Below are 26,842 nucleotides of genomic sequence, written 5' to 3'. Positions count from 1 at the left end.
GGTGCCCAGCAGTGTCCCCGCAGGGGCTCTGGGGCCGGCAGGGCCCAGCAGGGCGGCAATGGCCAGACAGGCACAACCCTGTGTCCGTCGGGACCATCCCGGCCTCTCGCAGGAGGCCCAGCTTAGGCCACGAAGCTCCTCTTTTTGGGCACTTCCTGTTCGCCTTTGCCCACACGACCTCCACCCAAGTCCACCCTTCTCCTCCGCCTTCCCCCTCCTGGCTCCTCCTGGCCCCTCTCTCTCTCCCTCTCTCTTTCTCTCTACTCAGGTTCTTGCTATCCTATTGGCCGTTGGCAGAGACGATTCACCAGAAAGCTAGCAAGTATAGTCCTCGGTGCCCAGGGCTCGAATGGGCTCCCCCAAGATCCTGGAAGAGGATCTAACAACACAGTCACGTTGTTTACATAAAATGTCCCAAAGGAAGAGACCGTATCTGCGGTCTCTCAAGACAGCTGTCTCCTTCCCTCCGCGTTCCCCGGGGAGGACTGCTAAGATTCTGGGAAGGAAAGATGTGCTGGGGGTGTGGACAGCCCCGGGGATGCGTCTACCTGGCCTCCTGTGTCTCCAGAGCATTCTTCAGCTCCCTCCAGCTGGACCACCACCCACTTTACTGAGCGTCCGGCCTGAGATGGGAAGGTGGCGGGAGATGATAGATAGATAGATAGATAGATGATGGATACATAGATAATAATAAATAGATGATAGATATATAGATAGTAGATGATAGATGGCTAGATGAATAGACGACTGGTGATACATGAGACAGATAATAGATGATGGATAGATGGATAGAAATGATGGACAGATGACTGATGATAGACAGAAGGTGGAGTGTCCCCTTGTGCCAGCTCTGGGGATGCGGATGTGCAGGAGGAACAGAGCGGGCGCGGGCCCATGGAAGCCGCGTCGCGGGGGAGCGGGGAGACCACCCGTCTGGAGGAGGGTCCCCCTGGCGGCCACGCGCCTGCACAGCAAAGGTTACGCAATCAGAGGTGCGCGCTGCTGTGGCTTTTCCTTGTCGACGGAAATCCCACAGAATGGAATTTGCCAGAATCGCCGTTTTCTTGAGCCAAACCTGTAGCCATCCCACAGTCAGGACCGTCTGCCGGTGGCGTCGCACGTTTTGCGTCTCGCGACACGCCGGGCCCCGCTTTGGCTCCGTGCGCGCCTCGGCCGGAGGCGGCAACGGTGGCCCTGATGAAGTGTGCTTTCTCGGAGCCGGCTGGGCACATCGCGTGTGTGAGCTGCAGACCCGCGGGCTGAATCTGGCCCGGCCCGTGGGAAAGCCTCCGAAGATATTTAGTTCCCCACTCAAGGGAGTCAGTCATCCGAGGTTTCCAGGACGTCCCTGGTATCTGTGTAAGGGAATGGCTTCGGGCGCAAACTACCCTGGGCTCTGTTCACTGCTGGGCACCCCCCACGCCAGCTGGGGACACAGGTTCTGGTTGTGGCATTCGAGGCTGGGCTCTCCTGGATTCTCCTCCCGAGCAAGGCCTGGATCCCACGTGTTCCTCTGCGTCATCCTGGGCCGATCGCTGAGCCACTGTGGACGCGCTGGGGCCCCTTACGGCATTCTGCTGGCGACCACCCCATGAGCCATCCTGAGAACACTGGGTCGACACCACTTGGCCTTGAACAGAGGAACCCAACCTTCTGGAACTCAGGTCTGGCTCTGATCCTCATCTTCCTGTCCCAGGTCCCCAGTGGTTCCGTGTTTCCCGGGTCACACAGGGTGGTGAGTCACAGACCTACCTCCCGGTGCACCCAGAGACACTGTCAGTGCCCGTGGCCCTGGGCCCCTTCCAGACCCACGGAGCTGAGCTCTGGGAATAGAGGCAGGGCACCTGCAGTTTTAAGGCTCCATTGAAGATTCTACAGGGCAGAGGTGCCTGGGTGGCTCCATCGGTTAAGCGTCTGACTCTTGATGTCAGCCTAGGTCGTGATCTCACGATTCGTGGGATCGAGCCCCTCCGTCGGGCTCTGCGCTGACGTTGCGGAGTCTGCTTGGGATTCTCTCTCTCCCTCTCTATCTGCCCACCCCCCCCCACCCGACTCGTGCTCTCTGTCAAAATAAATAAATATACATCTAAAAAAAAAGACTCTATGGTCTAGTCAGGCCTAAGGAACAGGGGTGTTAGATCAAGAAAGCTGAGTCAGCCTCTTTTCCGAGTCATGGCCTTTCATTTGTGAAATGAGAGATTAATGATGACAGCTGTCTCAGAAGTTGGTTGCTTTTAGACTTAAACTAGAAGGTACACCTGAAAGCATTTGCCACCTGTGAAAAGTACCGATGGAGTATCTATGACAGAGCCCTGCGTCCCAAACTAGTGTCCCAGGCCAGCTCGCACGTTTGCCCGCGCGGACAATGCTCAGGCGCTCACGCCTCATTCGGCGTTCTTACCACGAAGCCCTCTGTGCGCTGGTCTGTCAGTGCCCAGAGGTGCCGTAGGGCATCATCGCTTAGGTGTTCACCCTTCTGACCCTTGAGGGCTGACCTTGATGTTTTCCCAAAGCCAGAAGTGGGGAGAGGGGAGACGAGAACACCCACGGAGTCCAACGCCACTCTCGAGTGCCATGGACGGACGCGGTGTCTACCGGTGTCTACTCTGCGCGGCGATGCTTCCGAGAGCCACCCAGTGGCCTACGCTGTGTGCCCAGGCCGGGGAGGCATCCCTCCCTGTCCACCAGCAGTGCGGGGCGTTGCTTCTAAGACCCACTGTGGCCCCAGGGGCCCACGTGAGGGAAAACATATCTGTCGTGAAGTCCGCTCTGCCGGTTGGTCTCGTTTCTCAGGGGCGGGAGGACTGATAGTCGTTGCAAACGTCCAATTCCACGGAGAAAATGCCGGCAGGTCTGCAGAGAACGGGCCCCTGTTCTCGGGCCTCTGTGCTGGGCACCCGGCCAGCGTCCCGGGAGCCAGAGTGGGGGCAGGAGAAGCAGGCCGTTCATCGCAGACTGAAAAGGGACGATCCAGACGTTGGGGGTTGTGCGGGACGGGGGCTCGCTTGGGGGGCGGGAGGGGAGACCCCCTCTGCATACCTGGGACCAGTGACCGAGTGGGTTAATAACAGAAAGCGATTTTCATGCTAAAAGGAGCATTAGGAGCCCAAGAAGCTCAGGAACAAAAAGATACCAGTTTATCACAGTCGCACCCGCACGGTCCTGGGGGGGACGTTGCAAAACGACGCGGGCCCCACTGGCCGACTCTGGGCCCCGTATTTGCAGACAGAGATAGAGAGAAGTGGGGGCTCCAGATGGACTGACTCCCCCACCCTACATCAGAAAGCAGCCGTGGGAGACCACCGCTCGTGCGCAAGAGCACCCAGGAAAGACCTAGAGGCAGACTTATGGAATGGGGCGGGGGGGGGGGATCTTACTCGCTTTTAAGGGAAGAGAGTCCCAGCGCGAACACGGGTCTAGGTGTTTTGGTGGCAGAAATAAAGTCAATTAAAAAGGCTACGTGTTCCCCCCAGGCTTTCACTGGGCACTGCTTTTCTTCGGGGGGAATCTCCCCGGCGTGATCCTGCCCATCCCGGGGCAGGTGTCCACTGGTGGTGAGGCTGTGGCCTCCCTTCCACCTCCCCTCGGCCCCACGTCAGGAGGGGAAGGACTCTCAGCAGCTAGTCCCAAGCAGGGAGTGTTTACAGCACTGCATTCCGGCACATTCTGGCATCCTCAACGGCCTCTGGAAATTCACGATGTCCTCTGATACAGACACCGGCCGGCTCTTTATCGTGGTGAACGAGGAAGAGTCGTTTACGGACAATTTGTGTTTTTCCCTCACTGTCCCACCGTTTAACGACAGTCGTGGAAAACTGAGTCATCTCCAGACCTCAAAGGCTGCAGAGGCATCATGTCTTATGACTCATGGCTTTGGTAAAATAACGCCTAGCTAAAAAAATAGCTCCCGGAACCTTCCCGGCCGAGTGGCGTGTGGGCAGAGAGCGTCACCCGCTCAGCTGACGCCCCGCCAGGGGGCGATGACCAGCAGCCCCCGGCCAGTGAGACGGACTTGAGACCAGCACAGACGGGTGGGCTTGGCGCAGGGTGTGCTGGGAGTCCGGGCGATCTTACTGGATTGGGTGGTGGCGTCTCCGGAAAAGTGTGCTTTTCCCTCTGGGCGAGTTTTGCAAAACTCCAAAATAATAAGAGCTCTGTGTAATGAAACACCACGTTATGTGGCCTGGGCCCTCCAGGTGATCAAGATTTTCTTTTCTGGGAAGGGGTGATTGATTATGTGTGTTCTGGGCTGCGTGTGTGTGTGTGTGTGTGTGTGTGGAGAGAGAGAGAGAGACAACATGGTGTGTAAACAACCAACATTAGAGATCAGGACGGGGCTGGTTCTTCAGCTAATAACTCGGATAACTGAGCTCAAGGACACGTGCTGAGGGTCCCCGTGCGATGCCTCCGTTGTGCAGTCTCCCAGCGTGTGCGAAACACCGGCCCCGTCTTGCTAACAGACACTGAGCACAACAGTGGGTCTGTGGTCAAAGGAGTCGGGAAAATGCTGAGCCGGCCAGAACGTGTGAAAAGGTCTTTGTGGCAAAGTCCTTGAAGTCTGAGTGGGCCACCGGGCCCCGGGCCCCGGGCCCCTTACGCGGGGAGGGCTGAGCCGGGCGTCCCAGCTGTTCCATCAGGGAAAGTGCTGGTCGCAGAGCACAGACTCACAGGTGCAGGAAGCCCCATGGGGGTGCTTCCTCGGCCTCTCTGGGGGCGCGCAGGGGGGCAGGAGGGGGCAGGGCTGGGGCCTCACCTCCGCCTGGCTCACGTCGCCTGAGGAAGCGCGGTGACTCGGGGACCCACTGCCCCCGAAGCAGCGACGGATTCCGCAACTGCCGACGGGCCTGCGTCTACGCGCTCACGGGTGTCGGCGCGGGAGGGCGGGCGAGCCTCATCTGAGTTTCGGGCCCCACCGTGGTTGGTGCCGGGGAGCAGCTCTCTGTTTTGTTCTCTGTTGCCACGTCTTGGGCACGTACTGCTTCCGGAGCAGCGGGCCCCGGGCCGTTTGGCAGTCCCTCCTTCCGCTCTCGTGGCTGTCCCGCTCCCAGGGCCACCAAGGGAGTGTGAGGCCAGCCCACCCAGGCCCCCGACCCTCTGCCTGCCGGAGCACGGGACCGTCAGTGGGACCGGGGGGAAGGCTGGTGGCCAGGAGAGGCCTAGACGAAAACAGCCGCCGGCGCATCCCGAGGCGGGACAACTGCCCCACGCTGGCGGCGAAGGGGTCACGTGGGGTGCGGTTCAGTGTGCGGTGTGTGTGCGTGTACACGCGAGCGGTGTGCAGGCGTGTATATGGTGGGCACCAGTGTGCCCGTGGACATGTGAGCGGCGTGTAGGCGTGTATGTGGTGTGTGCATGGTGTGTGCATGTGTACACATGAGAGGTGTGCAGGTGTGTACGTGGCATGCATGCGCGTGCAAGGGGTGTGCACGTGTACACGTGAGAGGTGTGTGGGCGTGTATATGGTGGGCACACGTGTGCCCGTGGACATGTGAGCGGCGTGTAGGCGTGTATGTGGTGTGTATGCAAGGTATGTGCACGTGTACATGTGAGCGGTGTGCAGGTGTGTACGTGGCATGCATGCGTGCGCAAGGGGTGTGCATGTGTACACGTGAGCGGTGTGCAGGCGTGTATATGGTGGGCACACGTGTGCCCGTGGACATGTGAGTGGTGTGTAGGCGTGTATGTGGTGTGTGTGTGCAAGGTGTGTGCACGTGTACACGTGAGAGGTGTGCAGGTGTGTACGTGGCGTGCATGTGCAAGGGGTGTGCACGTGTACACGTGAGCGGTGCGCAGGCGTGTATATGGTGGGCACACATGTGCCTGTGGACATGTGAGCGGCGTGTAGGTGTGTATGTGGTGTGTGTGTGCAAGGTGTGTGCACATATACACGCGAGCGGTGTGTAGGCGTGTACGTGGTGCACGAGTGTGTATATGTGGTGTGTGCATGTGAGCGGTGTCTAGGTGTGTGCGTGGTGTGCATGTGCGTGTGTACACTTGAGCGGTGTGTAGGTGTGTACAAGGCGTGCATGTGCACATAGGAGGCGCGTGCTGTGTACATGTGAGTGGTGTGTGGACACGTATGTGGTGTGCACGTGCACGTATGAGGCACGTGCACGTGTAACGTGAGCTGTGTGTAGGTGTGTACATGGTGTGCACGTGTAAAGTGAGCAGCGTGTAGGCGTGTATGTGGTGTGCATGCTTGTGTACGGGAGTGTGTGAGCGTGTGGCACCCTGGAGAAAACAGGGGGAGATGAGGGCTCCGCAATCCCCTCCTCGGCTCCCCCGGTGCTCCCTAAGCAATCTTCACAAAGACAGAGCTCGCGACCCCGGAGCGCTGCTTTGGCACCCACCGGGACTTCTGGGTCAGGGTCAGGCCCTCTTCCGTCAGGGTCAGGCCCTCCGTGTGTGGAACCCACGAGCACGGTCACGGCTGGCCAGGGCCCCCTTGGCAGGCATCTGCAGCTCAAGCTCACGGACCCGTCCGAGGGTTCTGTGTGTGTCCATCCTTCCGGGACGCAACTGGGAACTTCACAAGAAAACGCACACACACACACACACACACACAGTTGCTGTTTAGCAGTTTATTTGAGAGTGCATCCTACCACATTCCAGTAACATCCACGAAAAGAATCATCAAACCAATTTAAAACTTTTATTTAAAAAAAAAATCACAGTTAAAAAGTCCAGTGACAAAAAGCAGTTCTTGAGATGGAGGAAGAATACTGATGATCCGGTCGAGTGTGCTCTGCGGGGCGACGGGGCCCGAGAGCCCAGCAGGCACCTCCACACGTGCAGATCCGGACGGAGCGGCGGCCGCCGGGCAGGGGACGCAGTGAAGTCGCCACCAAGGCTGGTGACAGCCCGTGTGGGGACACGCTCAGAGGAGAAACGAGTAATCGTTTCCGGAAACCTCAGTCCCGCCGTGGGGGAACACGGTGTCCACGGCGTCAGCAGACAAATGGTTCTGGCCAGAACAGCCTGTCTGTCCTCCGTCCGTGAGGCCCCTCTGTTCCCGCTAAACAAGGGCCCCCAGGTAAAGGCACAGGGAGTGCGCGTGACCCTGTGGCAGGGCAGACGCGCGGGGAGTAGTCCTTCCCCTCCAGACTTAGCTCACGTCACCGAGCCTTCCACGTGCGGCCCCGCGACAGACACGCTCCGGCACCTGAAGGGTACCCGCGGCTCAGCGCCGGAGCCTCTGGTCCAGATGTCACCCCGCGTCATCCAGCCCATGACAGCTGGTCCTAACTTTACTGGTATATGTGGGCCAGTGACTCGTGTAAGCCCAAACCCTGCTCGGGGGTTCACTACGCCTAGGGAACCAGCAGAGAATTCCTCGTCTCGCACCTTCAACCCAAAGTCACACTCAGGCATACTTGTGGCGAGGGTCAGGGTCTGCGGCTTTATTAGGAATTAACACACTCTTAGGAGGCTCGCGTTTAGAGGGCCTTGGCCGCCAGCTTGTCCCCCCTGCTGTGAACACAGAAAGGGCTGGGGAACTCTGGCGACGCCCTCCCCCTGGCGGAGGGGAGCTCGGACCTCACTCAGGAGATGAGGACCCGTGGCGTCCTGCTGTCTGTCCTCGCTCAGGCCCGCGGTGACAGACATCACGGCCCTCCACCGCCTGCACGACTTGTATTTACTAGTCCCCTGAAAGCACGGTCTTGGGAGAGTATGCGGGAGAGAGGCTGTTTCAGGGGAAAGGAGGCCAAGCCGGTCCGTGCCGAGAGCCCCCTCGTCCACGCACGTGTGCGTCTTCCGTCTGAGATCACACGGAGCGAATGCCGTCTCCAAACTTTTTATCCCCTTTAACTGGCTACGTGCTTGGATTTTGTTTTTTCAGCCGCAAAGGACTTGTGTCACCAGGGCAGCTTTTCGGTGGCAGGGCTCCTTCCATCTTCCGACCGGTCGGAGCCAAGTTCTGGAGGCAGCCAGCTCCCCTCTGCTCCCCTTCCCTCCCCGCAGACGGCAAGGCCAGCCGCACCCCTGGCCGCGGAGAACGGCACACGGGACGCCTCCAGGCGGCCAGATCTTCCGATGCAGAAACAGATCCTGAACGTGACCTGCCACGGAATCACACCGCGCAGACAAGAAACACAACGGGATCCTTCCCCGGGCCCTCTGACCCTGCTGTCCTTCTGCCCGGGCTCTCCCGGGAGGGGCTGCTTTGTGGAGGGTGTGTTCTGGGACGGGCTTTGGGGACAACGGTCACAGGCGTGCTCCACACGAGGCCGGCTCCCCTGGCAGCAGACGCAGGTGGAAACTCTCGAAATCCACGCACTGGGCTGGCTTTGCTGTGACCCCTCGTCTGCTCCCAAGGCGGCCACGGAGGGCGTGGGGCCGTTAGTTGACCACGTCGTAGTAATAATTGCGCAGACGCAGTTCCACGGCTGCGAATCCGGGCCTGCTCTCCACCCTGGAAAGGGAAGACGCACATTATTGTCCGTCCACGCGCTGTGGCAAAAGCCCCTCCGGCAGGTGGAGCGGAGGTGGCTGCGCCCCCTGCTGGTTCCTCCAGAGCCTGTGCGTCCCTGCTCCCCGCGCCCGGGGACCAGGAGCCCCTGGCAGAATACAGTCAGGCCCACGTGGCCTGCAGGACCGATCCCCAGGTGACCCGTGTCCACCTTCAAGTTGGAGACGTTTTGCACGGGGAGCCGAGATCTTTCGCCCCCAGTTCAGAGACCTGTGATCCAGCAAAATAGGACGTGCCTAAAGTCGATGGGCTGAAGACCTATATTTCAAGTTGGACTCATAATCTTGCTAAAAATGGACACAATTTAAGCTCCCCCCCTGCCCCCGTCGGATGGCTCTGGGCTTTCTGGGACCGTGGGATGATATGGGTTCATATTAAACTCAAAGCCAAAGACGCGGGCACTGACGGTCACAAACCCACAAGGCGACCTTCTCTGTCACTGCTGAGGGTGGGAAATGACCTCAGTAAACGACGAGCTAACCATTTGTAACTTCTCCTCTGCTTTCTCCAATATGACAAACGTGTAGAGACGCCTCCGCTTTCTCCAATATGACAGGGTCAGCCGGAAGCAAGTAGTTCTCAAAACTCTTGAGAATCTATCCCGCTGTGGAACTGATTTTGCTTGTATCGCAAGATTTTTGGCTATAATGCCAGCAGGTAAGTTTGCCCGGTAAGGGAAACAGAGCTTGAGGTTAAACTGGGTGAAGTGTCCACATTGAAACTGTCACTTGCTCCAGGTCCGACAGGGGCTGGGGGGCAGGCTCACGGGGACCCAGAATCACTCTCCACTGTAGGGAGAATGGTTTCTACAGAACCGAAATGGGTTTTGTCAAACGGCATCAACATAAATGGTTTCGCTTGCAGCTTTTAAGAGCCAGGAAAAACCATAATGACCTGCTGGGACTTAGCAGTCTGTGGTCATGGCTGGGGACACAGGCCATCTCGGGCTTCATTGGGGGGGCGGGTCATGCCTCTGGCCACCAGGCTGTGTTCAAGATGGGGTGGTGGCCAAGCCCGGGTGCAGGAGCATGTGTGAGACCTGTGTCTAGACGGACAGACAGACAGCCTCCCTCCTTCTACGGTCTAAGAGCACAACCTCATCACCATTGCAAAACAGAACATTCCGCTGCAAGTATGGGGGCCCAGATGCACAGAGCCCCCTTTGAATCTTTCTCTGGGGGTTTCATCCACCCAGCAGCCGGGCACCAAGCGAAGGAAGCGATGCAGGGCTACAGGCTGGCCCTCCACAGACACCTGCTCAGGCTGTAGATGTCTCCTCTACACTGTGGGAGAGGCCGCCCCAAGGAGTAAGGATGATGTGGGGCTTCAGCGAGTGTGGCCAAGCGTCCTGTACGTGTGCCAGCTTCCCGTCTGTCCCCGCCTGCCCGCATCTCCTTCCCCAGGCCTCGGGGTGCTTTCTGTACTCGGGCCCTCGTGCCGGGGGCCCCTCTTTCCTCGTGGCCTGCGCCCCTGCCCCTCATCCTGCTGTCCAGAGCTCCACTCCCTAACAGAGGCCACGGTGGATCTCTAGCAGAAAGATGGTCCCACAACCTCCCACGGGGGCCGCACGGCACCTGTCAAATACGCAACCACATGCTTACGTGGGGTGGATTTGTGGCTTGTCTGCCTCGCGACAGCCCGTGCTCCCCCCGGCCCAGAGTAGTAACCACTCCGGAAAGTGTCAGCCAGTGTGTATGTGGAGGGGGGTCATAGGTGTGTCAGTGATAAGTCTCCAAGCATGTACAAATATATACAAGTGTCCTCTCTACCTACCCATCTCTATCCATCCGTCATGTACTGATTGACTCATTTTCTATCAGCCATCCTTGTCCATCATCAATCAATCTGTCCATCCCTCCAATATCCATCCATCTAGATCTTTCTATCATGTATGTATGTATATATGTATGTATCTATCCATATATCATCTATGTATCTATCTATCATCTGTCTGTCTATCTATCTATCTATCTATCTACAAGTCTATCAGCCACACTGGTGAAGGTAGCTGACTGTTTAGAACAGAGGAAAGAATGGAAACAAAAAAGCCTCAAAAAGCCTGGAGAATGTACAGGGCTCGTTTGTATTCACTTCACCGACTCCACCAAGTTCTGGAAGCTCCATGAGCCTCTGTGCCTCCAAGCACCTGCTCCTTCTATGAGTAAGCACCCGCACGCATGTGTCCCCTGTGTGGTCCCCCTGGGCTGTGCCCTCAGCCCTGAAAGGCCATCGGACTCCTCCCCTTCTGCGAACACACAACAGAATGCACTAATTTCATGCCTTACCTGCGGCCTGTTCGCCCCTCTCTTCAACTGCAGGCTCCAGCAGGGCCTGGGCTTTCCCTGAGGCCTGCTGACCCCCTGCCTGGTGCTGGGATGGAGGCTTGCACACGGCACCTCCAGTGGGGAGAGTGGCCATGTGAACACCTGGGTGCTCAGGGGAGGGGGGCTCTCAGGGGAGGGGCCGCTCAGAGGAGGGGGCTGTCAGGGGAGGGGACTCTCAGGGGAGGGGGCGCTCAAGGGAGGGGGCTGCCAGGGGAGGGGACCCTCAGGGGAGGGGACTCTCAGGGGAGAGGAATTTCAGAGGAGAGGGGCTCTGGAGGGGGCTGTCAGGGGAGGGGACTCTCAGGGGAGGGGGCGCTCAAGGGAGGGGGCTGTCAGGGGAGGAGACCCTCAGGGGAGGGGACTCTCAGGGGAGAGGAATTTCAGGGGAGAGGGGCTCTGGAGGGGGCGCTCAGAGGAGGGGGCTGTCAGGGGAGGAGACTCTCAGGGGAGGGGGCTCTCAGGGGAGAGGAATTTCAGGGGAGAGGGGCTCTGGAGGGGGCACTCAGAGGAGGGGGCGCTCAGAGGAGGGGCTCTCAGGGGAGGGGACTCTCAGGGGAGGAGACCCTCAGGGGAGGGGACTCTCAGGGGAGAGGAATCTCAGGGGAGAGGGTCTCTGGAGGGGGCGCTCAGAGGAGGGGGCTCTCAGGGGAGGGGGGCTCTCAGGGGAGGGGGCGCTCAGAGGAGGGGGCTGTCAGGGGAGGAGACCCTCAGGGGAGGGGGCTCTCAGGGGAGAGGAATTTCAGGGGAGAGGGGCTCTGGAGGGGGCGCTCAGAGGAGGGGGCTGTCAGGGGAGGGGACTCTCAGGGGAGGGGGCGCTCAAGGGAGGGGGCTGTCAGGGGAGGAGACCCTCAGGGGAGGGGACTCTCAGGGGAGAGGAATTTCAGGGGAGAGGGGCTCTGGAGGGGGCTGTCAGGGGAGGGGACTCTCAGGGGAGGGGGCGCTCAAGGGAGGGGGCTGTCAGGGGAGGAGACCCTCAGGGGAGGGGACTCTCAGGGGAGAGGAATCTCAGGGGAGAGGGGCTCTGGAGGGGGCGCTCAGAGGAGGGGGCTCTCAGGGGAGGGGGCTCTCAGGGGAGGGGACTCTCAGGGGAGGGGACTCTCAGGGGAGGGGGCGCTCAAGGGAGGGGGCTGTCAGGGGAGGAGACTCTCAGGGGAGGGGGCTCTCAGGGGAGAGGAATTTCAGGGGAGAGGGGCTCTGGAGGGGGCTGTCAGGGGAGGGGACTCTCAGGGGAGGGGGCGCTCAAGGGAGGGGGCTGTCAGGGGAGGAGACCCTCAGGGGAGGGGACTCTCAGGGGAGAGGAATCTCAGGGGAGAGGGGCTCTGGAGGGGGTGCTCAGAGGAGGGGGCTGTCAGGGGAGGAGACTCTCAGGGGAGGGGGCTCTCAGGGGAGAGGAATCTCAGGGGAGAGGGGCTCTGGAGGGGGCGCTCAGAGGAGGGGGCTCTCAGGGGAGGGGACTCTCAGGGGAGGAGACCCTCAGGGGAGGGACTCTCAGGGGGAGGAATCTCAGGGGAGAGGGTCTCTGGAGGGGGCGCTCAGAGGAGGGGGCTGTCAGGGGAGGAGACTCTCAGGGGAGGGGGCTCTCAGGGGAGGGGACTCTCAGGGGAGGGGGCGCTCAAGGGAGGGGGCTGTCAGGGGAGGAGACTCTCAGGGGAGGGGGCTCTCAGGGGAGAGGAATTTCAGGGGAGAGGGGCTCTGGAGGGGGCGCTCAGAGGAGGGGGCTGTCAGGGGAGGGGACTCTCAGGGGAGGGGGGCGCTCAAGGGAGGGGGCTGTCAGGGGAGGAGACCCTCAGGGGAGGGGACTCTCAGGGGAGAGGAATTTCAGAGGAGAGGGGCTCTGGAGGGGGCTGTCAGGGGAGGGGACTCTCAGGGGAGAGGAATCTCAGGGGAGAGGGTCTCTGGAGGGGGCGCTCAGAGGAGGGGGCTCTCAGGGGAGGGGGGCTCTCAGGGGAGGGGGCGCTCAGAGGAGGGGGCTGTCAGGGGAGGAGACCCTCAGGGGAGGGGGCTCTCAGGTGAGAGGAATTTCAGGGGAGAGGGGCTCTGGAGGGGGCGCTCAGAGGAGGGGGCTCTCAGGGGAGGGGACTCTCAGGGGAGGAGACCCTCAGGGGAGGGACTCTCAGGGGAGAGGAATCTCAGGGGAGAGGGTCTCTGAAGGGGGCGCTCAGAGGAGGGGGCTCTCAGGGGAGGGGGGCTCTCAGGGGAGGGGGCGCTCAGAGGAGGGGGCTGTCAGGGGAGGAGACTCTCAGGGGAGGGGGCTCTCAGGGGAGGGGACTCTCAGGGGAGGGGGCGCTCAAGGGAGGGGGCTCTTAGGGGAGGGAGGCTCTGGAGGGAGCTCTCAGGGGAGGGGGCTCTGGAGGGGGCGCTCAGAGGAGGGGGCTCTCAGGGGAGGGGGCGCTCAGGGGAGGGGACTCTCAGGGGAGGGGGCGCTCAAGGGAGGGGGCTGTCAGGGGAGGAGACCCTCAGGGGAGGGGACTCTCAGGGGAGAGGAATCTCAGGGGAGAGGGGCTCTGGAGGGGGCTGTCAGGGGAGGGGACTCTCAGGGGAGGGGGCACTCAAGGGAGGGGGCTGTCAGGGGAGGAGACCCTCAGGGGAGGGGACTCTCAGGGGAGAGGAATCTCAGGGGAGAGGGGCTCTGGAGGGGGCGCTCAGAGGAGGGGGCTGTCAGGGGAGGAGACTCTCAGGGGAGGGGGCTCTCAGGGGAGAGGAATTTCAGGGGAGAGGGGCTCTGGAGGGGGCGCTCAGAGGAGGGGGCTGTCAGGGGAGGAGACTCTCAGGGGAGGGGGCTCTCAGGGAAGAGGAATCTCAGGGGAGAGGGGCTCTGGAGGGGGCGCTCAGAGGAGGGGGCGCTCAGAGGAGGGGGCTCTCAGGGGAGGGGACTCTCAGGGGAGGAGACCCTCAGGGGAGGGGACTCTCAGGGGAGAGGAATCTCAGGGGAGAGGGTCTCTGGAGGGGGCGCTCAGAGGAGGGGGCTCTCAGGGGAGGGGGGCTCTCAGGGGAGGGGGCGCTCAGAGGAGGGGGCTGTCAGGGGAGGAGACCCTCAGGGGAGGGGGGCTCTCAGGGGAGAGGAATTTCAGGGGAGAGGGGCTCTGGAGGGGGCGCTCAGAGGAGGGGGCTGTCAGGGGAGGGGACTCTCAGGGGAGGGGGCGCTCAAGGGAGGGGGCTGTCAGGGGAGGAGACCCTCAGGGGAGGGGACTCTCAGGGGAGAGGAATCTCAGGGGAGAGGGGCTCTGGAGGGGGCGCTCAGAGGAGGGGGCTGTCAGGGGAGGAGACTCTCAGGGGAGGGGGCTCTCAGGGGAGAGGAATTTCAGGGGAGAGGGGCTCTGGAGGGGGCGCTCAGAGGAGGGGGCTGTCAGGGGAGGGGACTCTCAGGGGAGGGGGGCTCTCAGGGGAGGGGGCGCTCAGGGGAGGGGACTCTCAGGGGAGGGGGCGCTCAGGGGAGGGGACTCTCAGGGGAGGGGGCGCTCAAGGGAGGGGGCTGTCAGGGGAGGAGACCCTCAGGGGAGGGGACTCTCAGGGGAGAGGAATCTCAGGGGAGAGGGGCTCTGGAGGGGGCTGTCAGGGGAGGGGACTCTCAGGGGAGGGGGCGCTCAAGGGAGGGGGCTGTCAGGGGAGGAGACCCTCAGGGGAGGGGACTCTCAGGGGAGAGGAATTTCAGGGGAGAGGGGCTCTGGAGGGGGCGCTCAGAGGAGGGGGCTGTCAGGGGAGGGGACTCTCAGGGGAGGGGGCGCTCAAGGGAGGGGGCTGTCAGGGGAGGAGACCCTCAGGGGAAGGGACTCTCAGGGAAGAGGAATCTCAGGGGAGAGGGGCTCTGGAGGGGGCGCTCAGAGGAGGGGGCTCTCAGGGGAGGGGGCTCTCAGGGGAGGGGACTCTCAGGGGAGGGGGCGCTCAAGGGAGGGGGCTCTTAGGGGAGGGAGGCTCTGGAGGGAGCTCTCAGGGGAGGGGGCTCTCAGGGGAGAGGAATCTCAGGGGAGAGGGGCTCTGGAGGGGGCGCTCAGAGGAGGGGGCTCTCAGGGGAGGGGACTCTCAGGGGAGGGGGCACTCAGAGGGAATGGACTTGGCCCTGAGCAGAGCCGGGACCAGGGACAAGGATGGTCCGGGCAATGTCACCCTGTTGCTCGTGTTTGCTGATCTTTAAGCAGCACTTGGGGCTCCATCTAGATCATTCTGGACCTCAGACATCCTAAATGTCCCAGGCTTTTCTCCCTTAGGCCGCCGCCCTGTTTTTCAGTGTGAAGAGCCCCAACTTCTCCCGATTCACCAGGCCTTTTCCCCCTGGCATCTCTACGTACAGGACCTGCAAGGAGTCTGTGAAACCCTTCTAGCTGAAGCCCCCAGCCCCGCTCCCCGTGTGTCTTCCCTGGGTTCCACAGTGCACCCAGGCCCCCAGCGTGACCTCTGCAGGTACCTCTCTGAGCACCCCACTCCCCTCTGCAAAGCAGGAGGGCTGGGGGGGGGATGTCCACCTACTCAGGGTTCAGTTTCCCACCCCAGACACACCATGGAGCCCAGGGGACAGCCAGGTGAACAGAGATGCTGGCGGCCGGGGGCAGGCGTCTCCCCGGGGGTAGCCAGACCCGCTCCTGGAGCCACGCCCAAGGAAACGGTGCCTTTCCGTTCAGTGGTGCATCATGGGACTGCTGCCATTCAGATCGAGCCTCTGATCATCGCCTGCCCCCACCCCCACCCCTTGCCCTGTTTCAAGTCACTGCTAGAAACACTCCAACCTTCAGAAACACAGCTTTGTTGGAAAAGCAATCAAAGACCGATGAGGAGTCATTTCTAATTTCAGGCTGTGGGAGGTCATCACTCCCGTCACTTGGCTGATACTGGGGCTGGTTCCGGGTGACGTGGGTCTCACCAGAGAGCACGCGGGGATTGGAGTGATGGGGACGAGACATCCCTGCGCGTCGGCCTCGCTCAGACCCTCCTGAAACCTCTAGGTGAGCACGGACACTGGGGGGTCGAGCCCTCCGAGAGAACAGGACTCCCTTTGTCACGGCTCCGGTGAGTTCCCAGGACAACTGTCTCCCTGCACGTCCTCCCTCCGTGGACCAAGCCGGCAGAGACCGTGCGAGCGGCTGTACGTGTGCAGGTGTCCAGCGGGGACAGAGTGTCGCCTGCCCCTGATGCCCGGGTCACAGGAGCCACTCGCCCAGTGCTGAGGGGACCCCGGAGCCAAGCTGGACGTCCGCCTGCCTCGCTCACCCCGCTGGGCACATCCCCCAAGCCCGCACCCGTCCTGATCCCTCCCGCCCAGCCCCGCACTCCTTACTGGCAACACACAGGACAACCGACAGAAATAAAGGTGTCAGCATTAGCAAATGCCACAATGCTCACTTCAACCATCGCCCTGCGAGTTTATCTGAATTTGAGGCTTTTCCGTTTGTCTCAGAATCACTTAAAGGGTGTTCTTCCCTGAGGAAGTGAACGCTTCCACAGGAAGGCCCAGGCAGGAGGGAGAGCACATCCGGGAAATGCCCCCTTCTACTAAGTGCCCTCCCCAGGGCTGCACCTGACCCGAGGCCTCGGAGTATGGCCGGGGGTCACCTGACCCAGCGTCCCCGGGATGGAGAGGTCGCTTAGGCCAGAGGCTGGGACGAGTGCATGGAGGAAGGCCGCAGTGAGCTCGTTTCCGACCTGGGCGTCAGCTCCCAGCGGATCCTCTCAGCCTGTGGGGTCCCCACGGCCCAGCGGGGTGCGTCAGAAGCCAGGACAAGCCTGCGCCGTTCCCAGCGGCCTCATCGGGCCTCCGCCAGAGGCCCTTCCCCTGCACGGTGTCCGAAGCGGCAGGCTGGGAGACCTCCGCCCTCTCCCTTCGGGGCCGCCCCTGGGTCACTTCCAGAGAACGACGGCATTCCTTCCACTCCCAATGTGGCTGTGGTGGACGATGCTCCCGGGAGGTAGAGAACCCCAGGTGGCATCTGAAAGCACTTGGAACATCCCTCAACATCAGCCGGGTATCTGGGAGCAGGTCTGACCCTGAGGTGGTAAAGCCCGTGGCAGGTACGTGAGCTCCTCTGCATCGTGGACCCGCATCGTGTCTGGGCTGCGAGGGCTCCCAGGCACATGCCAGGGCCAGAGACACGGGGGCCACGGCTCGCGGTTTCCCCACGACCCACTCACAGGCTGCCCCTGTGGGCAAGGTCAAGGGCCACTTCCTGATTCTCGGGCGTGATGCGCTTCTCTCCCTGCTGAGCTGCCTACAACGTCACCTGTGGTTCCCCAGGCAGGACGCAGGACGCACTCGGCAGACTCAGAGGCCACTTTGCAAGGTCTGAGTCACTTCCGGGGAAGGGCTCCCTTGGCCCATCCACCCGTGACCTGGACAACACCCATGGTCACCCATGGTGTCACCAACACCCATGTCTTGCCTCATTGTGAAGGTGGTCAGGAACCAGGCGAGTACAACATTGTCCCCACTGAGCCCCTCTGCCACCCACTGTGGCACGCGGCACCAGCCCAGACTCCCACCGACATCCTTCTGCGGTGACCACCCCCACCCCCAGCTGGTATTATCTACATTTAAATTCTGACCCCCTGGATGACAGTAACTGCCTAAACTTACTCTTTAGAACGAAGAATACAAGTGCACGGTCCAGGAAGCAAGCCACCCCCACCGTGCTCTGTTCACAAGGGAGCAAGTCCCTAGTTGGGAGGCGGTGCTTCTTTTCGGTGCTTCCCATTTGCCCCAGGGCATTTGCACAAACCACAGGGCGTGCGAGTACTCACTCATACGTCCAGCACAGCTTCATCAGCTCGTACATCTCCCTCGGACACCCCGTGGGGCACCCCATTCTCTCTCCTTTCTCCAGCATGGCCGAAACCTCGCTTCCCTTCATGCCCTGAAACACGCAGAACATACCCGAGCTTGGTGAACGTGGCGTTGAGTACAACAAAACAGCAGGTAGGTCCTACCCCCGCCCCAGAGAAACAGAAGTACACACTGCGCGATTTCACTTGGAAAAAGTACAAAAAACAGGAGCTCCTAACCCGGGATCTAGACATCAGACGGTGTGACCCTTGGGGGACAGCTTGTATGTGCAAGGGGAACCGGGGGGGTGGGAGGTTCTGTTCTGTTTTAATCGCCTGGGCTCTGGTTTCATGAGCACATCCCATTTGTGAAAATTCATCAAGCTGTGTTCCAGCACATGGGCCCTTTTTGAGATGTATCCATTCGGATTAAAAAAAACAACAACAAAAAAACAACAACTAAAATATTTAACTGGACTGCAAATGTGGTCATGGAAATTGCCATCATTTCTATTTCAACTCTAATGAATGTTGATTTGGGTCTGTTTTATGCACACCGCCAGGCGTAACGCGTCATGAAAAACACATACACCGTTCAGTTATTATCAAATGCTGCCTCTTCAACTTAGAACAAAGCTGAGGTCCTGTTAATGGCTCACTGGCAAAAAGGTTGTGCAGGACTCAGAAAGGGTGCCCGGATTTTATGATTTTCCCAATGGGTCCCGTGGCAATAGCGTGTGGCTGGTCTGTCTGATCTGTTGTGATGGCTCAGTGCAGCCGCGGCGGCTCACCCGGTACGGCTTCTGCCCGTAGGAGAACGCCTCCCACATCAACACGCCGAAGCTCCAGACGTCACTCTTGCTGGAGAACTTGTAGTAGTTGATGCACTCGGGGGCGTACCACTTGACCGGCCACTTCCCGTGGGTCTGGGCCTGCGGGCAAAGCAGATGGGGGCACTCCGTTAATGACAGGATCGCGGGCACCCCCGTTCATGGCAGCAAAAGGCGGGAGCCTGCCTGGGGTCCACCGCCGGAGGAACGGATAAACAACATGTCGATATTCCTATGGTGGAAAGTCACTGGACCTTAAAAAGGAAGGGAATTCTAGCACATGTTACAACAGGGATGGACCCCGAGGACATTATCCTCAGTAAAACAAGCCCGGTCAAGTCACTAAGGTGCAAATACTGCGTGAAAGCACCCCCCTGAGGCCCCTAGAGGGCTCCCAGTCACAGACAGAAAGTGCAGTAACTGTGGCCAGGGCCTAATGAGGACCGAGTTTCAGTCTGGGAAGATGAGAATTCTGGACAGAGGTTGTAACCGCAGGGAATGTGCTTAACATTACACTTAAAAACGGTTACGATGGTCAAATTTAGGTTATGTGTATTAACCACCGTTAAGAAAAACAAGAATAGGGCGCCTGGGTGGCTCAGTCAGTTAAGCTCAGGTCATGGTCTCGTGGTTCGTGAGTTCAAGCTCCCCGTCAGGGTCTGTGCTGACAGCTCAGAGCCTGGAACCTGCTTCAGATTCTGTCTGTCTCTCTCTCTTTCTCTCTGCCCCTCCTCTGCTCATGCTCTGTCTCTCTCAGAAAGGAAGGAAGGAAAGAACAAAGGAAGGAAGGAAGGAAAGAAATGAAAAGAAAGAAGAAAAGAAGAAAATGACTCCCCAAATGCCGTGTGCATGTTTGCATGTATGTATTTGGTTTGCATGTATGTATTTTTAAGATTTAAATAAATATTAATTTTTTTAATGTTTATTTTTGTGACAGAGAGAGACAGAGAGAGCACGAGCAGGGGAGGGGCAGAGAGAGGGGGAGACACAGAATCCGAGGCAGGCTCCAGGCTCTGAGCTGTCAGCAAAGAGCCCAACGCAGGGCTCGAACCCACGAACAGTGAGATCATGACCTGAGCCAAAGTCAGACACTTAACTGACTGAACCACCGAAGCGCCCCTAGATTTAAGTACATATTTTTAAGATTCAGACCGTATTTCTTGTACCTTTTTGTCTTTTTTCTCTCACCTCTTCCTGGGTGACTCATATTTCATGGAGCTTGTTGCAACATGCAAAGAGTCAAGCATCAAGATCCCATGGTCATGCTCCAAGAAATACTGGGCTGTAGCATCTTTAACTATCATTGTGTTTTTGTCCATGATTTTAGGCCGACATTAATTATTTTGTTACAGATTGCAAGTATTGCTTAAAATCTGTTTTAAACTTTTTTTAAAAAAAGATTTTATTTTTAAGTAATCTCTACACCCAACGTGGGGCTCGAACTCATAAGCCTGGGATCAAGAGTTGCATGGTCCACTGACTAAGCCAGCCAGGCGCCCCCAAAATGCTTTAAACTTTCTAATTTCAAAAAGCAAGTGGTAGGGGCACTTGGGTGGCTCAGTCGGTTAAGCGTCCGACTTCGACTCAGGTCATGATCTCACGGCTCGTGAGTTCGAGCCATACATCGGGCTCTGTGCCGACAGCTTGGAGCCTGGAGTCTCCTTCGGATTCTGTGTCTCCCTCCCTCTCTGTCCCTCCCCTGCTTACACACACTCTCTCTCTCTCTCTCAAAAATAAACAATAAAAAAATAAAAAAGCAAGCGGTAGTAAAGAGATCAGAATCATGCCCCGCGAAACCCTTTATTTACTCTAGGGCTTGGAGTCTGGAGCACATAAGTTCTGCTACGTCCTGTGGACGGAACCGTCACAAGCACCCTCGTGGGGAGGGAGGTGGTGGGTTGAGAGGGGACAGCCCGGGAACATCGGCCTGAGAGCACAGATACCATGGCCCGTCTCTAAACGACACACTGATTACACTTCCATCTCAATCATGTTATGCGTTATTTTTAGATTCTGACTTCAAACGTTGTGAACAATATACTCGTGTGTCATTTTGGTTTTAATTTTAATTTTGAGGTGATACAAAGGAAACCCTTTGACAAATCCTATATACGTCAAAAAGGTAAATCTCTCTCCACCAATTCCAAATCCTCATCCACGGAGACGGCCGTGTTTGGTAGTTTGTCCTGAATCTTTCCAGAAAAGTCTACATACGAGTACAGAGAGGGAATATATACGTTTTTGGAGGTGGAAAGGCTAGGAGCGTACGCTTTGCACTTCATTTTTTAATGGTGCCGCTCAAGCACGTGTTGTAGATATATTTCCACGTCAGCACGCGCAGTCACTTTTAGAAGAGTTAATTGCATGCCTCCTATAAACCTAGTACGACTGATGTAACCAGCCTCCTACCGAGAGACCATGAGGCAGTTTCCTGATGTTTGCTATTACACGTCATTCTAGAATGAACATTACTGGCCGTGTGTATCTGTGCCCCGTGCAGGGCAGAGCTGCAGGATCAAAGGGCATTTGTGTTCGGCGCAAGGTCACGTTGTCACGCACAGATGTGCTTCCATTAGTATCATTTCCCTGTAACGCTGTTTAGCTCTCGATTCTGTTCCATTTCACCCTGTCTTCTCAAAGAAATGGTCCATGTCTCCGTCTTTTCAGGAGTGCGTGATCTCCGTGCCGCTTCTAACATGCACGCTACGGTGACTGAGCCACACAGGTATTGCAAGATGTTTACCAGAGTAAGGTTACTTAGCACATCCTTCATCTGACAAAATTACCATTGCTCGTTGTTGTGGGGAGAACATGCGAGATCTATTCTCGTAGCAACTTCCACGTATATATATAGCACGGTCCTATAGGCTACAGGCACCATACCCAACACAGACCCCCAGAATTTATTCCTCTGATAACTAAAAGTTTACGTTCTGAGATTACCATCTTCTCATCTCCTCTGCCCCTCAGTCCCAGACAACCAGAATCTACTGTTTCTGTGAGTTTGGCTTTTAAATTCCACATATAAGTGAAAGCATGCAGTATTTCTCTTTCTCTGTTTGGCTTATCACTCAGCATAATGCCCTCGAGGACCACCCATGTTGTTGCAAATAGCAGATTTCCTCCTTTTGTTATGGTTGACGTATCCCATGTGGTTGTCTGTATTTTAAACCAACACACACACACACACACACCACATCACGTCTTCTTGATCCATTCATCCATTGTTTGATATTTAGGTTGTTTCTTTATCTTGCCTATTGTATGTAATGACTGCAATAAATATGAGAGTGTGTAGATATCTCTGCTAGATGGTGATTTCATTTCTTACAGATAAATGCACAGAAGTGAGATTGTTGGATCACATGGGAGTCCTATTCTTAATTTTTTAAGGGCTCCCCATGCTGTTTTCCATACTGGCTGCACCAACTGACATTCCTACCAACAGTGCAAGAGGGTTCCCTTTTCTCCACATCCTTACCAACACCTGTTATTTTTTATTTTTTTGATAATATTCATTCTGACAGGTGTAAGGTGGTATCTCAATGTGGTTCTGATTTGCATTTCCCTGATGATTTGTGATCCTTTAGATGTACCTGTTGGCCATTTGTATGTCCTCTTTGGTTACAGAAAAACAGAAAAAGAATAGAAAATGTTTATTCAGGTCCTTTGTGCATTTTAAAATATGATTTTTATTTTATTGTACTTTTTTGCTATTGATTGTATGAATTCCTTATAGATTTTCAATATTTATGCCTTGGTTTGCAAATATTTTCTCTCATTCCATTGGTTGACTTTCACTCTGTTGTTTCTTTCATTGTACAGCAACTTTTTAAAAAAAAATTTTAATGTTTATTTACTTTTGAGACAGAGAGAGACAGAGCATGAACGGGGGAGGGTCAGAGAGAGAGGGAGACACAGAATCTGAAGCAGGCTCCAGGCTTCGAGCTCAGCACAGAGCCCGACGCGGGGCTCAAACTCATGGACCTTGAGATCATGACCTGAGCTGAAGTCGGACGCTTAACCAATGGAGCTGCCCAGGCGCCCCTGTACAACTTTTTAAATTGACATAATCTCATAAGTTGATTTCTGTTTTCGTTGCTTGGACTTCTGCTGTCATATCCAAAAAATTCATTGCCAAGACCAATGTCAAGAAGCATTTTTCACATGTTTTCTTCTAGGACTTTTGTGGTTTCAGGTCTTCTGTTTGAGTCCTTCATCCATTTTGAGTTAATTTTTGTGAGTGGTATGATATAGGGGTCCAATTTCCTCCTTTTGCATGCGAACATCCAGTTTTACCAGCACCATTTAGTACTGAAGAGACTATCCTTTCCTGAGCATTCTTGGCTCCCTTGTCAAGTATTATTAGTTGGCTATTATTTTAGGGTTATTTCTGGGCTCTTGGTTCTGTCTCACTGGCCCATGTGTCTTTATTTACATCAGTACCATACTGCTTTGATCACTATAGTTTTGTAGTGTGGTTTGAAACCAGGGAGCATGATGACTGCAGCTTTGTTCTTTCTCAAGATTGCTTTGGCTACTTGGGGCCTTTTGGGTTCCATATGAATTTCAGAATTTTTTTTCTCTCTGAAAAAAAATGCCATTGGAATCCTGATAGGGATTTGCATTAAACATACAGATGGCTTTGAGTAGTATGGACAATATTAATTAACTCTCAATCCATGAGTGGAGGATATCTTTTCATTTTATTTGTCTTCTTCAATTTCTTTCCAGTATTTTACAGTTTTCAGTGTTTAGATCTTTTACTTCCTTATTTAAATTCATTCCTAAGTATTTTATCACTTTGATACAATGGTAAATGAGCTTTTATTTCTTTGTCAGACAGTATATTGTTGGTGCATCGAGATGCAACCGATTTCTGCAAGTTGGTTTTGTATCTTGTACTTTACCGGACTGATTGATGGGTTGTAATGGTTTCTTGGTAGAATCTTTAGTGTTTTCTCTATGTAAGATCACATCAACTGCAAATAAAGACAATTCTATCCTACCTTTTAGGTATAGATGGCTTTTATTTATTTTCCTTGCCTGATCGCTCTGGCTAGGACTTCCAGTACTGTGTTGAATAGGAGTGCTGTGAGCAGACACTCTTGTCTTGTTCCTGATCTTAGAGGGAAAGCTCTCAACCTTTTTCCATTGAGACTGATGTTAGCTGCGTGCCTGTGATATGTGGCCTTCACTGTGTTGAGGCATATTCCTTCCATATCCACTTCGTTGAAAGTATCATGAAAGGACACTGAATTTTGTCAAATGCTTTTCCTGCATCTATTGAGATGACCATAGGATTTTTAGCCCTCATTCTGTTAATGCAGTATATCACATTTATTGTTTTGCAGATGTTAAACCATTCTTGCATCCAAGGATAATTACCACTTGCCCATGGTGTAGGATTCTTTCAATGGGTTGTTGAACTCAGTTTGCGAGTATTTTACAGATAATTTCTGCGTGCGTGTTCATCAGGGACTTTGGCCTATAGTTTTGTTTGTGGTACCTTGGGATCAGGGTAATGTTGGCCTTGTAAAATGAGTTTGAGAAGGACTGGTATTAATAATTCTCCTTTAAATGTTTGGTAGAATTCACCTGTGACTACTGTTGGGTCCATTTGGCCTAAAGTATAGTTCAAGTCCAATGTTTCCTTATTGATTTTCTGCGTGGATGACCTATCCATCATTAAAAGTGGGGTATTAAAACCCCCTACTATTATTGTGCTGTTGTCTATTTGTCCCTCCAGGTCTGTTAGTATTTGTTTATTCAGGTTATATTCAGATGGTTCTCCAATGTCGCACGCATACATATTTAAAATTGTTGTATCCTCGTAAAGAGTCAACTTCACCATTATCACGTGATGACCTTCTTTGTTTCTTGGTATGGTGTTTGGCCTAAAGTCCGTTCTGTCTGATATAGCTACTTCTGCTACTTTTTGGTCTCCATTTTCATGGGGTATCTTTCCCATCCCTTCACCTTGAGTTTATGTGTGTCCTTAAAGCTGAAGGGACTCTCTTGTAGGCAGCATGCAGTTGAGTCTTGTAGGTTTTTTAAATTTATTCTGCGACTCTATATTTTTGATTGGAGAATTTAATCCATTTACATTAAAATAATTATTGACAGGTTAGGAACTTACGAATGCCATCTTATTGTTTTCCAGCTGTTTTGTAGTTCTTTTCTTCCTCTCTTGTTGTCTTCCTTTGTGACTAGATGGTTTCTCGTCGCGGTATGCTTAGATTCTCTTCTGTCTTATGTGCACAACTCAGCTCTTTGTCATTATATTGAGGCTTACACAAAACATCTTATAAATGTAAAACAATTCTGCCCTTTCGTCCCTCCCCATCATATTTTATGTTTTTTGGTGTCATAAGTTATATCTTTTAATATTGTGCATCCACTAACAAATTGTTGTAGCTATAGCTATTTTTTTTTGAGAGGGAGGATGACAGAGAGAAAGAGAGCATGAGTGAGGGAAGGGCAGAGGGAGAGGGTGAGAGAGAGAGTGTGAATGAGGGAAGGGAAAAGAGAGGGAGAAAGAGAGACAGAGACAGAGAGAGAATCTTAAGCAGGGCTTAAGATGCAGGGCTCGATCCCACGACCTGGGGAATCACGACCTGAGCTGAAATCAAGAGTGGGACGCTCAACGGACTGAGCTGCCCGCGTACCCCCGGAACACAGACATTTGCATTTCAGATTCTCAGTACCTGCTGCTTTGAGTACTGGCTAAGTTATTCCTACCTTGTAGTAGTTTTCATCAGCACGGAGCGCTTTGGAAAGTCCAAAATCACTGATCTTGGCATAGTGTTGAGTAACCAGCAAGACGTTTCTTGCCGCCAGATCTCTGTGCACAAAATTGTTCTCCTCCAGATACTTCATTCCCATAGAAACCTGATGAACCAGCTCTATGATGTTCTTATCCTTGACGTGCCTGAAAGTTACAGATGTGTCATGAGTGATAGCAGACCGTAGTTCAAGTATGTTCCTCAGGTAAGCAGAGGGGTCCATGCATTGCCTATTGTCCGTCACAGTAACAACTGGTGACAAAAACCTTGTTAATCTATGGCTGCCCAAAGCCGAGTGCCATTGTCCTGGTCTCGAACCGGTACGCTTTTCAAGGTGTGCTTTGAACTGCATGAGAAATAGCACAACGGCATGGGCAGCCCCCACTCATGGAGGGCCAGGCTTTGGTTGGAACCCTTGTTCCAAAATGGGACAGGTAACAAAACCAACTGAGTCTCCGTTTCTTACCTGTGGAGTGAGGTTAACGGCGCCTCCCTTCTCTGCAGATTAAAGACACAATCTGAGTAGAGTACAAACGCAGTGTAGCCAACGGGACAGAGAAGTCGGTGGCTGTTCGTATGACTTATTCCATGTGAGTTCCTCCCTCTCAACAATGGCTGTAGATGAGCCCAGCAGGAATACCCCACCAACAGTTGTAACCCATTGATAGCAACAGATATTTTCAGAATTACTCTTAGGAATGTAGAGGTCAGCCAGACACATAAGACATCACTATCTCCCCTTTAAAAATGTTGATTTTGGGGGCGCCTGGGTGGCTCCGTCAGTTAAGCGTCCAACTTTGGCTCAGGTCATGATCTCACAGTTTGTGGGTTCGAGCCCCGCGTTGGGCTCTGCACTGACAGCACGGAGCTTCCCTGGGATTCTCTCTCTCCCCCCCCCTCCCCCGATCACTTAAAATAAATACACTTAAAAAAATAAAAATGAATGTTCAATATTTCTCTCACTAGGCAGGGCATGTTCTGCCAGTGAGGGGAGCCTTCTTCTATGGCGGATTCTATCACTGGGCAATTGGGAGTGAGCAAAGGACCATGAAGAAGACGAAATTGTTGGACTGGAGGTTTTCTTAGCACAACAAGTGCAAAAAGAACACTTGATCGGAAGACTACAGCTCTTTTCCCTCCTCCCTCAAGGCCCCGTAAGGGTGGGCCAACACTGGGAAGGCATGGGAGGAGACAAAGCTTCCCAGAGAAATCGGGCTATGACGTACACTGGGCTGGTGGGTTTTGCCCCAGCACAGTGTAAGCTTCCGGCCTACGCGAAGTTACCTGTTCTGCTGTAAATACTTGTTGAGCGGACCCAGTTCCGCCATCTCCATCACCAGCATCCAGGACTCGGCTTCACAGATGCCGATCATGCGCACGATGTAAGGGTTATCGAGCTGCTGCATGACGTTGGCTTCCGCTAATAACTCATCTTTAAGAGCGGGGTCGTTGGCCTCGTTCTTCAGAATCTTCACAGCCACCGTTTTCACGACTCTGCGAAAGAAATCGTAACACATAAGAAAGAAAGTTTTCAAAGTGGCCGGGGTTTAGGTAATTGCCTTCCGCGGGGTGTAACTGCTCTGCTAGAAACGGGGTTCTGGAAACAGCTGCAACCACATTCTCTCTGCTTTACAGACAAAGAGAGTCGCCCTTCATTAGTTAAAGGGGGGAGCTGAAGAACAGTCC

General features: G+C 55.3%; 1 protein-coding gene and 1 long non-coding RNA gene across 4 annotated transcripts in view; one reads left to right on the top strand and one right to left on the bottom strand.

The window, feature by feature from the left end:
- Positions 1 to 6,566: 6,566 nt before the first annotated feature.
- The window catches only part of SYK (spleen associated tyrosine kinase), an 88,721-nt gene continuing 68,445 nt past the window's right edge, over positions 6,567 to 26,842 (bottom strand). For 2 of the 3 annotated variants that reach the window (XM_030294505.1, XM_030294506.1), the window contains 5 exons: positions 26,441 to 26,650; positions 25,113 to 25,302; positions 18,333 to 18,473; positions 17,521 to 17,633; positions 8,324 to 8,413 (listed from right to left, as the gene is read on the bottom strand). In XM_030294505.1, the coding sequence (XP_030150365.1) occupies positions 8,341 to 8,413; positions 17,521 to 17,633; positions 18,333 to 18,473; positions 25,113 to 25,302; positions 26,441 to 26,650 (727 nt within the window). In that variant the 3' untranslated portion in view covers positions 8,324 to 8,340. Of the gene's footprint in view, positions 8,414 to 17,520; positions 17,634 to 18,332; positions 18,474 to 25,112; positions 25,303 to 26,440; positions 26,651 to 26,842 lie in introns of all 3 variants that reach the window. The other variant, XM_030294504.1, reaches the window with a different exon arrangement.
- LOC115500144 lies at positions 14,964 to 16,108 on the top strand. Its single transcript, XR_003964405.1, has 2 exons — positions 14,964 to 15,192; positions 15,581 to 16,108. It is a non-coding gene; the product is annotated as an uncharacterized LOC115500144 (long non-coding RNA).

Source organism: Lynx canadensis, chromosome D4, assembly GCF_007474595.2.
Source record: "Lynx canadensis isolate LIC74 chromosome D4, mLynCan4.pri.v2, whole genome shotgun sequence".
NCBI lineage: Eukaryota > Metazoa > Chordata > Mammalia > Carnivora > Felidae > Lynx > Lynx canadensis.
Note: the sequence above shows the minus strand (reverse complement) of the source record. Positions and strands in the feature narration are given on the sequence as shown.